General features: G+C 38.9%; 2 protein-coding genes across 2 annotated transcripts in view; both read left to right on the plus strand.

Annotated features, from left to right (window-relative positions):
- The first annotated feature begins 553 nt into the window (after positions 1-553).
- LOC109966066 (immunoglobulin-like and fibronectin type III domain-containing protein 1) lies at positions 554-5,172 on the plus strand. Its single transcript, XM_020610644.1, has 8 exons — positions 554-599; positions 2,682-2,741; positions 2,859-2,981; positions 3,155-3,288; positions 3,403-3,502; positions 4,196-4,235; positions 4,348-4,519; positions 5,017-5,172. Exons 1-8 carry the CDS (start codon positions 554-556, stop codon positions 5,170-5,172), a joined length of 831 nt encoding a protein of 276 aa, XP_020466300.1.
- A 135-nt stretch (positions 5,173-5,307) lies between these two features.
- Positions 5,308-12,098, plus strand: part of LOC109966067 (immunoglobulin-like and fibronectin type III domain-containing protein 1) — a 14,890-nt gene continuing 8,099 nt past the window's right edge. The window contains exons 1-14 of the mRNA XM_020610646.1: positions 5,308-5,349; positions 5,433-5,673; positions 5,792-6,259; positions 6,372-6,458; positions 6,608-6,794; positions 7,752-7,792; positions 8,369-8,493; positions 8,931-9,072; positions 9,232-9,759; positions 9,933-10,018; positions 10,151-10,343; positions 10,429-10,725; positions 11,023-11,349; positions 11,851-12,044. Coding sequence (XP_020466302.1) covers positions 5,308-5,349; positions 5,433-5,673; positions 5,792-6,259; positions 6,372-6,458; positions 6,608-6,794; positions 7,752-7,792; positions 8,369-8,493; positions 8,931-9,072; positions 9,232-9,759; positions 9,933-10,018; positions 10,151-10,343; positions 10,429-10,725; positions 11,023-11,349; positions 11,851-12,044 — 2,958 coding nt within the window. The remainder of the gene's footprint in view (positions 5,350-5,432; positions 5,674-5,791; positions 6,260-6,371; positions 6,459-6,607; positions 6,795-7,751; positions 7,793-8,368; positions 8,494-8,930; positions 9,073-9,231; positions 9,760-9,932; positions 10,019-10,150; positions 10,344-10,428; positions 10,726-11,022; positions 11,350-11,850; positions 12,045-12,098) is intronic.

Consider the following 12,098-nt stretch of genomic DNA (forward strand, 5'->3'; position numbering starts at 1 on the left):
TTAGTTTTTGAACAGTAGTAACTGGCTCCACTGGCACTTCTTTGTATGCCTACTCACTCAGAGTCCATTTATTCATCACAACATGTAATGCTCAGAGGAACTAAAAGCCTTAGTTTGTAATAAGCGAAGTGACCATAGCAAGGGTACATACAGGTATGCAGATACAATAGGTCAGGCAGTTTTATATAACTAATGCAACCTAAGACACAAGCAAAGAGCTAAATCTGATGGACAGCATAATGGAAATGTTTAATTCTACAAGTATAATCAGTCGTCTACACGGTATTTGTCACAGTCACAAAAAAAAAAAACTGAAGAGAACACAAAGTGCAATACACATACTGTTTACTGTCTCATTCATCTACTTATATACTGCCTACTTAGTACCATCAGTAGGTTGGAATACAAGTGGAAACCACTAACAATATTCTTTTTTGCAAGAATAGCAAATGCATAACACTTTCTAATGCACTGTTTGGTTTTATCAGTGTGGTAAATGTTATATTCACATTGTTTTTGCAGGTCACCTTTCAGATAGTCAACTCTTGCCAAAATGTGGACAAGGGTGAAGAACGCAGGCCCCACTGCCAACAGACAAAGTACAGTACTGCACATCATCCTTCCCCCTTCAATTCCTCATTTCCTGCTCATTTTTCTTCCATTTTATGGTTTTCAGTTATAATCAGGTGCCCTGGTGTTCATCTATTGAAATAACGAATTGCCACAGCACACTGAACTGAACAGAGCAGTAAAAGAAAGGCTTTGAAAATAACCATTTACCATACATTTTTAGTAGACAGCATGTGTGTGCCATCTTATTTTTTTATTCCCTTTTACAGGAGACAGAATTTTCTAAACCCTAAGATACTGGTCCATTTTAAGTGACCAAGCTTTGATTCTTGATTTGATTTGATTTGATTTTTGATTTGATTTTTTCTTTCAAACATGTAACGACAGTCAATATGTCAACACATATAATTTCACACATATCCACAAATGCATTATCAATTAGCTTATACCTAGTACATGCTTGAACGGAGTAGGAAGAAGTTAGACTTATCCAGTCCTACCCCATGACATCATCTTATCATTATTGGTTTACAAACAGTATTACTACATGGATAATTTTGTTCTACACCACGCTAGTGATATAATAAAAAATATTACAGATTGTTAACATTCTTACATAATGACATACTTTGATAATTATCTTCTACATCACACAAGTAGAATTATTACATAGTGTTAACATTCTTACACCACACTCACAATGTTACACCTGATTAATCATTAAACCTGTTCTTGCATATATCTTGATTGACACATACCTTTATATTTATGTTTAAACTCATCAATTCTATTACTATTTTTTATGTCTACACTTAAATTATTCCATAGTTTTACCCCACTTATGGAAATACAGAATCTTTTTTTGGTTGTACGTATAGCATCAATTTTTAAATTTAACTGACCCCCTTTCTCATTTTCACATCCGTGTAATTTTTTCCCATGTCTCTAATGGGGTATGAATTTGATGGAAGAGGATTATACAAACTGTTGTCACTGTAAATATTTGCTGCAAACCTAGAGATCACACAGTAGACTGATCTCTGTAAGTATAATCTTAAATATAAAAAGAGCTACAGTAAGTTACATACCTTCACTGTAATTCAAAAGCACCATACTGTATGGGTCTAATGTTTGCTCCTTTGTAAAAGGAACAACAATCATAAGTGAATATTTTATCCTAACAAAGACATCATTCATTCATCATTGTAACACTATTTGGCAGTGATTACTCTATCCGTAACAAAAGCCCACATTAGTTGCTGACAAAAGTAAATCAATGTAATTAGCATTACATACACAGTAAATTGTGTGCAGGTTAATTCATCACCGAAAGCAGTAGAAAACGAGCTGCTGCTAATCCAGCCAAAACATACTGTTGGAATCAACAAGAAACTTAGACGGTAGGAAACACCCCCAATTCTTCCTGAGGAGTTAATTAAGGTCTAGTGAGTTATGGAAGCTGAGTGTTTTACAAGTAGAAGGGCAGCCAATCTTTCACACATGCCACAATTAATATTTAGCCTAATTATTTAGGTTTTTTTAAGTTCATGAAATAAAAAGTAGCTAGGCATTAAAATTTGTTTCAACTGTCTTCATGTTGGAGAGGATGTATATAAATGTCATTTGCCTAAAGGGGGCCAAACTTTTGCATACAACTGTCTCAGTGTTCTGTTCACAGCTCGTTCCTGCTGCCACCAAGTGGCCAAAAATACATTATGTACAGTATATCATCTCCATCAAATTAAAATTCATAAGTTGGAGTTTCCCCAACTGACAGGCACTTCAGCAGCCAGCTGAGTAAAGGTCGTCTCTCTCAGGCTTCAGTGATAAACTGAGTACGAGGAGCAAACATCCCTGGACTATGGGCGCCTGACTGCTGCCCTTTACTGTGACCCTCTATTCAGGCCTCTTTGAGGAAGAGAATTAAATGCTTCATCTGACTTGGATAATAACATTTCTACAAATATGAGGAAATACATAACCTACCACTTTATGGATGCAGCTAATAAGAGACAGCTTCTGCTGGACACACATTACACATTGTATACATCATTGTCTTAAGGCCATGGTTCAGCATTCACTTGTACTGATCTGGTGTCTTTTTCACCCAGGTTTCTCCCTCGTTCACCAGTATATTCAACATTTTAATGAGGTGTCTGGCAACAAGACAGGTAAAATGAATGTGTTTTTTTTTTCCATGCACTATTGTGCAGATTAAATACAATGCTAAAATATCCATTATTATAAATAATGGAATACTTATTGAATAATAAATTTGCTGTGTTTAGCTGTTATTCGAAGAAGATCTAAGACACCTGGAGTGATGATCATGCAGTATATCATAAACATACCAGAGGGGAAAAGCACCCCTGATTTCCAGTGTAAGCCAAACCCAGTAACAACTACTGAAGGTGGGTCTCATTACAGTTTAACACTGACATATTTATAGAACCATACAGTCACAAAAAAGAGATATGACAAATGAAAGTCAAAGAAATGCAGGAAAGTTGAATTTTATAGCTCTCTACAATCAGGAAGTGAATTGTGTAAACAAAAATTCAATGTTTCCACATTTTCCATACAGGGAAATCAGCTATTTTCACGGCTGTGGTGACGGGGGATCCAAAACCGGAGGTGTCATGGAAACGAGCTAGAGGAAATATGTCAGACAAATTTCATAAGAGACACGACGAATCAACAGGGGAGTACATATTAGAGGTGAGTGACCAAATTATTTCAGATGTGGTAAATTCCTATGGGTACAGCACTGTAGTCTATTATTCAATTTGTTGTGAGAATTCTGAATGTGCATCTGCTATTTGTATTTTCTAGATTCATAACGTGTCTGCTGCTGACATAGATACATACAAATGCTATGCTGTGAATGAATATGGCAAAGCTATTGGCACAGCAACATTAAATGTGATTGAAGGTAAGCGTTCATTGTGTAATACATCTTAAAACTGGATTCTAAACGTTTGTTTTGCCTGTGAGGGAGTTAGGTCTCTAACTGGTCGGGGTCTAACAGTTCACCAAATCCATGTTTTGGTTCAGACCTCTTTTTGCATTGGGTGGTAAATAAGGGAAAAAGAAAATTCTGGGTTTTATTAAATGACCAAATTTTCAGATGACAGTCCACAACTACAACAAGAAAGAATCTCCAGTTTCAAAATAACCACAAAACTGAATGGACACACTAACAAATGTCCTCCTATCTATTGCCTACACAAATGTTTAAAGCACTTCTTTGTGTTTTTAGTCACACCTTTGCTATTTTAAAACTGTTATTCAACCATTAGTCAGCAAGAGTCCACTGCAGCTCCCTCAGCATTTAAAGGTGATTGATGCAAACACATGCACGTGCTAATAGAGCACCATGCATTGAATGCACTCATTCTTCTGTGAATGGTGAACTGAACAGATCAGTCTACAACTAAATAACATGAACGCGAGGTTTCATTCCCATGCAAGGTGGTGAACTGAGATGCAAAGGCTTTGTTCACTTGATTTCTAATATTCACAAAACACAGGCTTAGAATAAATAAATAGAATACTTCCATGATTTATATGTTATAATGTAACAGCAGTGAAAACACAGAGAATCCTGAACTGAATTTATTTTCAGCTTCATCAAATCCAGATTTCAGAAACCTGCTGAAGAAAAGGTAAGAAATGCAGATATTAAAATAACCAGCCAGATGGTTCTCAGTGTGTTTCTTTGTCTCTCTCCTCTGATCCTTGCTTCATTTTTTTTTTATATTTTCTTACTATCTTCAGTAAAGTTGAGAGGGCAGATGGAGAAATGGATGAAAGATTCTGGGACGTGCTGCTGAATGCTGACAGGAAAGACCATGAGCGCGTCTGTACCGAGTTTGGTGTCGCAGACTTGCAACTGATTCTCAAGAAACTAGAAGCAAAAAAGGAAGAGAGAATGCAAAATAAGTTTAAGGTATGAGAACTGTCAGCTCTCACAGTAGATGCATTATCTCCAAGGAGAAGCAACTACAATCGATTTATTCTGAATATTTGCCAAACCGACTCATCTCAATCAGCTGCATGCCCTGCCTTGTCAGTATGAGAAAACAGGTACAATTACACTGAGAAAGAGGGTTTAAAATGCACAGTGAAACAGATGAAAGTCTCCAGCTGCTGTGTTCTCTTTAAAGTGTTACACTGACTGTGTCAAGACTCATTCCTTAGTTACATTCAGTGCACTATTTTTACCCTGCCGACATTTTATTGGCGTGTGGAATTGACACACTAGTGTCCTCAGATATTACCACTCTGAAACATAGAGTGGTGTGTCTGTTATACAAGGAAGTCAGTGAGTGAACAAGTGATTTCAAACAAAGCCAGAGCTACTAACATTTTAAAATCATGTACAAAAGTATTTTGTATTTGATTTGTACACAGACTATAAATGTTTGATTCTGTCTGTGTACTTAGGAGAAAGGTGCAATTCCCCATGAAGACACAAAAGAGAAGCAGAGTCTTCAGTGTGTCCGGAGGACAAAGGATTTTAGTGCTATGGACACAGGGCTGAATCAGGTGGATGTCAAACAGATCAACTACCACCTTACAGAGTTTAAATGTAGGTCCTAAAAATAAACTCAAGCTGAAAGTAAACAAATTGTCCATTAAATGTGTCCACTTTTGTAAGTTCTATACTACACCCATTTATCTGTGAAAAAGAAAGGTCCTACAGTAATTCAACTATGGTTGGTTTCAGTTTGATGAATGCATGCTGATTTTTCTGGTCCCAAGGTGAAACAAGCTCTGGTGGGTTTAACAATGCATAAAAAAGGATTACTGAATCCGGATCAATTTTATCCGGATTAAACCTTTTGAAAAACCGGGCCCAGGAGATTAAAGCCCAAGAAAGAGAGGATGCCCTCTTTGAGTGTGTTCTGACACACCCACTACGGAGGATCACATGGCTGCACAAGGGCAACATCCTGGAGGATGGAGATAAATACAGTATATGTGTGTCAGAGCACAAACTGATCCACAGGCTGCTGATCAGAGACTGCAAGCAGCTGGACAAAGGCATCTATTCAGCTGTGGCTGGCATGAAGTCATGCAGTGCCTGGCTGGTTGTGGAAGGTATTACTTATAGTACAGTGCCACAGTAATCAGTTGGTAAATGTGAGGAGATTATCATTATGATTTTCACAAATACATGTGAGTCATGTCTTGCATGTTGTATTTCATAACCTGTAAGCTGAAGGTGGCCCCACATCTGCTGGTAAGAGGAAGCCTCGTAAAACTACTGTGGCTGCTGGAGTACGGGCCGACCTTGAGAAGGTGGCCAAAGAGCAGCAACTTAAAAACCAAAAGGAGATGGAGAAGATTTTAGCAGCTGTTAAAGCAAGGCATGAAGCAGGACAACTCGAAGGAGAAAGGACCTTAACCAGCAGTAAAAGAGATGGTGAAACAACTGCAGTCACTGGACCAGGCAAAAACCTTGAAGCAGTAGGAAATAATCTTGACACAGCAAAAACAAGTGTCCCGACTGAGCCAGTGGGGAGCAAAGAGAAGACAACAATTACAAACTCAAAAGGAGATGGCACAGTATCAACATTAGATGTTTCAGGGTGTGTAACAAAAACAGCAGTGCAAGTGACTGTCGATGACCCCATGAAGAAGAAATATGCCATGTCTAGTCAAGCAGATTTTGACAAGGTAGCAGGTAAAGTCAATCTATGCCTGACAACACATTTCTACTGTCAGAAGTCCAGTGAGCAGTCAGTGGTGGTTCAAGTTTTAAGCTGAATTATTCTATTCTCACTGATACACCACAGATGCAAATGAAGGAGAATATTCTGAGAAGAATGAGGATTTCAGCAGATACAAAAGGCATGGTCAAGAGACGAAACACAGAATAACTGGTAATATAACATGAACTGTACAAAATGTACTTCTCTTAAGGTAAATGGTCATTATATTTGTGATTGACTAGATTTTTTTTAATGTATTTTTGCTCGGTTAACATCCATACTTCTTTTCATTATTTATCTTGACTGCGTGTTGTGTGCAGAGTTCAACAACAAAAGCATTCACATAGACCAGATTCAAATGTTCACCACAAGCCAAAATGAGGTGACTTTATCTGGGGAAAAGGACAGCGAGGCTGTCAGGCACTCAGAACACACAATAAAGGCCCAAAGGACACATCATACAACTGGTAAGAAACAACAGGGTTCTACTGTATGTTCTGCATGGAAGTAATGTACTACAGCTAAAAAGGATTCTCTGATTAACTGCATTTCTTATTTGAATGATTCAATATCAATTCTTAAAATCCCCAAGATGATCTTCACATATATGCACCTTTTCTTAGTAAATGTATTATATCTGTGCTAAATGTTACATGTTTGCAGAGGTTACCTGTTGTACATGGCTCTGTTCCAGCAGCAGGATGTATAAAATGTCTACTTTGTGGAAAATATGTTATAACATGCACAAAAAGGTTATTTTAAGATATACAAACAAGTATTGTAGAAGGCAGCTGGCTATACTAGCTGCACTGAGTCATGACACACTGTAAACTGCTGGGTGTTTATGGGACTGTCGTGACCCAGAGCCAGCTAACCATCCCATCTCGTTTCAGACCTAGATGTCCCATTAACGAGAGGAATTGACTGAAAATGAACTGTGCCCACTGATCTGAGCTCTTGGTTTGCTTTGTTAAAGAGACATTAGGCTCAACTGAGATGAGCCGGGTCTGCAGAAGATAGATCACCAGCAATCGCTGCACAGTGTTACACCAGTTAGGTGGAGCTCGGCAAGATGTTTTGAGTCCTTTATTTTTTAATTATGGAAAGAATTTGAGGGGACATCTTATTAAAACAAAATCCAAATGCAACAGTGTTTGCAACTTACTGAAAATCCTGTGTAAAGTGATGTGTAATACCTGAAATCTAAGGCTCTAAACCAGATCTAAAGGAACCAGGAAGTGACAGTGAAACAAATGAGGACTCAGCAGGTTAAGTCAAGCATCCAACTTGTTCAAAGCAAAAACAAAAGCCAGAGGAAGCAAACAGTGGTAAGAGAACACTGGTAGTGCTTTGCTGTGTGACTGTTTGCTCCCTGAAGCAGTTAACATTGTTACACAATTTGATCCTTATTGTGTCGTACACACAATAGTCACACATAACCTTGTATATTCCTGTTGTGTACAGATGTTCTGCTTCAACCTGCAAAGTTTTCTGTCACTTTTCAAGTTTGCATGTATTACACATTATTAAGTGAGAGTGTAAAGCTAAGAGTTAAATACTGGGATTTTGAAAAGGTGAAAGCACATGTCCTAAAAGCCACTGTGAGTGTGCCACTGTCTTTTTATTGAATCACAAGCTTTTTTAAATGAAGACTTGATTATGAATTGAATTGTGAGATTGCCAAAGATTTTGACCCCTAATTGTGTGACTTATACAAATTTGCTGTCTTGTAGTGAATTATAAAGGTGTTCTTTACTAGTTAAAACCCAATTACATTCTACCATTATTATTTGCTGTTTGAAATTTGTTCCTCAACAGCACACACTGCAAAAGAAAACAATGACGGTACAAATACTAATCATAAAGGCATCAATACAGAAAACATTGCAGCACATTTAAAACCTGGAGCAAACAAAAAGAAAACAGACAGGAAAATTCAATCAAAACAAGAACTGGTCATTTTAGAAAGAACAGAATTAAATATTGAAATAATAGCTATTCTTCATATCATGGTGAAATAGGTTTGTTTTTGAATGCAAGTTAGCAATCAGTCCCTAACTGTTCACTGTCGTTTATGATAGATCCAGGGGTCCAGTTCATCTGTGGATTGTCGGGTGTTAACGCCATGGTTGAGGAGACTGCTGAGTTAACATGTAAGCTCAGCAGTGAAAACTGTGAGGGAGCCTGGTTCAGAGACGGCAAAAAGGTTAGTCAAAGGTCAACCTCATCTTTTTCTTGGGTCCTGAGTTGATATACCTTAGGCAAGGATGTGGGGGTCTAAGATTGCTTTCACAGCTGTAGGTGGTCCATTTGGTCAAAAAAAAAAAAAAGCAAACCATGTTGCCTTTTAATTCTGGTGCAGTTCATGTTCAAACTAATATACAAACCAAGAGATAAGCTATAAATCATATTCAGACCTAGTCCTGTTGGTGACTGGAACTCGCCACAGGTTTCATATAGTATGCACTTATCTGCAATTTACCTTAAATATAGGGCAGATGTTAAGATTTGTGTCTGTGTGGAATGCAACTCAGCTGGACACAAAGCCCTTTGGGGAATGCAGTGTTCTTTGAATTTCAGTGACTAACTTTCTATTGCTGTTGCTCGGTTTATTTTAATCTGGCTGCGCCCCTTTCCTATCAGATACTCCCAGATGACAATTTCACCATCACCAAAGATGGTGCAATCCATAAATTAGTCATAATCAAGTGCAAAGAAGAGCACTCTGGGAAATACCGCTTTGAAGCAGATGATCGTAAAACAGAGGCGATTATTAACGTCCAAGGTTTGAGAATTTGTTGTAACAGAAATGGTGCTGAGATTTTGTAGCGTAGCAGTATTTATACAATATTTACAGCCACAGATCAGAAATATTAGCATTTAATCAGATTACAGCTAAATACCATCTCAGCATTAAAATGATCCCAACTTGTCGGTTTTTTAGATCCCCCCAGGTTTGACCCTGAAGACCTCAGTTCTTTCACTGAGCCTGTGACAGTTAAAGCGGGACAAAGTGCCATCTTCAAAATGCATTTTCTTGGCCATGAGCCCATTAAGAGTCAATGGTACAGAGAGGGAGAGGAGCTCCAAGATGACAACAATACAAAGATAGAGACATCTGCAGGTCAGAGCCTCCTGCTCCTGACCAGGTGCCAGAGGAAGAACACAGGAGCGATCAAGATCAAGCTCAAGAACAAACACGGATATACTGAGGCAATTTCACATTTAATTGTGCTCGGTGAGGAGAAACCAGAAATACAGGATGAAGCAAAAGGATATTTTGTTAAAATTCAGCAGGCAGATTGCATTGAATGGTCCTGCTGTAATAGCACTGCCATTATCACAACTTCCTTCACTGTGAAAGGCCTAAAGTCCATGGACATGTACTGGGTGAGAGTGATTGCAGCTAATGATGGAGGAAAGGGGGCACCCGAGGAGCTGGCCAACTATGTCCTTGCTATGCCCTCACCTGGTAAGCCAAGTCTGGTTAGAAACTTAAGAGATAATAGGCTGAACATTGTGAAGAAAGGCATAATTTGAGGCTTAAAGTTAACTATCCATTTATCTTTGTACAATAGCTCTTATCATTTGTCTTTTCTTATATATTTTTTATCTTAAAATCTCTGAAAATTATTATTATTTTAGTAAGGCCAAAGTTCACGAGCCCTAAGATGAAGAGTTTCATGGTGGTGAGGGCAGGAAACACTGTCAGGATCACAATAAACTTTGAGGTGAGATTTATTCTTTAACTTTATTATTGGTATAAGCCAAGATGAATCGTGGTGTTTCTCACAGGAGGAAAAGCAGCTATACTATATTCAGGTTTCAAATACTCCAAATATTGCAACTGGTCTTTTTCCCAGGCCTCCCCGTGGCCAGATATTATATGGCTAAAGGACAATGTGCCAGTGACGAAGAGAGTTACAATAAGTAACTCTGATAGCTCATCTCAGCTGCTGATCCCCTCGTCTGAGCGCTTGGATTCTGGTATCTATTCCATTTTGGTGAAAAATCTTGCAGGACAGGAGACATTCAGTACAGAGGTCAGGGTCACAGGTAAAACAAAAACTCTTTTGCTACATTGATTTCAAAGACATGCAGTAAAGGATTTGATACCACTAAAACTGACTGTGTGTTATAGATGATCCAAAGCCTCCTGGACCAGTAGAACTGGTGGAAAATGTGCCTGGCACTGTGACGGTGATGTGGGAACCTTCACCTGATGAGAAGTGGGATGACCGCCTCCACTACACAGTGTCCAAGCTGGACTCTACCAAATGCACATGGACCACAGTGGCTGACAGACTCTTCAATAACAAGTTCACTGTCTGTAACATCATGCACGGGAGGGAATGTCATTTCCGAGTCTATGCCAAAAACGATATGGGCATATCTGCACCCTCTGAATCACCAACCTGGGGGATAAAGAAGAATAAAGGTCTGTTTGTGCATCTGAAATAACCTCAAAAGCCAAACATTCAATTATTTAGGAAAAATGTCATCTTACTATGCAACCCCAAATCAGAAAAAGTTGGGACAGTATGTAAAATCAAAATGAACACTGAAAATAGTGATGTGTAAATCATCTGTGTCCTATATTACACAGAAAACAATACATCAGCACTTTAGTTAATGTGATACCTCTTCAGTTGTTTTCTTTTCTTTGTTCAAAATAAACACTCACTTCAGTTCTGATGCCTTTTTCTGATTTGGGGTTGTATTTCCTCTCTTGTAGAAAGGTTCATGGTGAGCATACCAACCAGACAGGACTGTGATTTACGATGCGCTCCGACCTTCATTGTACCTTTGAAGCTTCACACTGCACCCAAAGGCTATGAATGCTGCATGAGCTGTGCAGTGAAGGGAAATCCCAAACCTCGTATCACATGGCATCGAAATCACATCAGTCTAAACACCAGTACCAACTATTATATCTCCAACACCTGTGGAGTTTGCTCCATGTTAATCCTCCATGTGGGCCCCAAAGACACAGGACAGTACACCATCACTGCAGAGAGCGTCCTGGGGCAGGCTGAATGCTCCACTGTCCTCAGCGTCACAGGTAGCGTCACACCTGCACTTCACTTTAAAAGCATAAGGGAAAAAAAATTTATTTAAAATCTTTGTTTTGTTCCACTTTGTTTCATGTAACTTCCCTTGATTTTTATTTCCAGTTTAGCAGGATACAAGGTTTTACTGAGCTGTCCATGCGTCCTGATTGGCTGTCAAGATTCAGATTTTGGTGTGGATAGATAGAGTGTGTGTGTCCTTACTCAGAGCATTTTACTTATTGACAGGAGTTGTGATATAATGATAATTTAAACAGATCTTATCAAAGTCCTTCTAACAAATGCACACTGCTACAGCCCATGTAGTGTAGCTGAGCAGTGTACAGGCCTGGGGTTTTAAACAATGCACTAGTTTAATGGAATTTTCAATCTGGCTGTGGTAGGGCTAATATACTGTTAGAGTTAGTGACCAGAAAGACCATAGAGACTGAACATTAAACTGTCCTTAGCATCTCACAACGTATTTAACACTATTTCCATGCTAACTTTCACAGATGTGGAGTGCACTACTGAAGCACCTACCAGCTTGACTCAGCATTATTCTTGTGTCTCGTTGCAGCAGTATATTTCAGAGAGCCTGGAGAGCCGTCTGAATGCCCTGGAGGAGTCTCATGTTTTGGCACAGAAACAGGTCGGCATGGCCCTGGCCACAGCTGAGCAGCTCAAGACGTCTGACCTACCTGCTCAGGTGCTGTTGCTCCACACCGAAATGAAAGCGCGTTGGGAAGAGATGCAGCAAGCC

This window comes from Monopterus albus, unplaced genomic scaffold (genome assembly GCF_001952655.1).
Source record: "Monopterus albus unplaced genomic scaffold, M_albus_1.0 scaffold106.1, whole genome shotgun sequence".
NCBI classification, from domain to species: domain Eukaryota; kingdom Metazoa; phylum Chordata; class Actinopteri; order Synbranchiformes; family Synbranchidae; genus Monopterus; species Monopterus albus.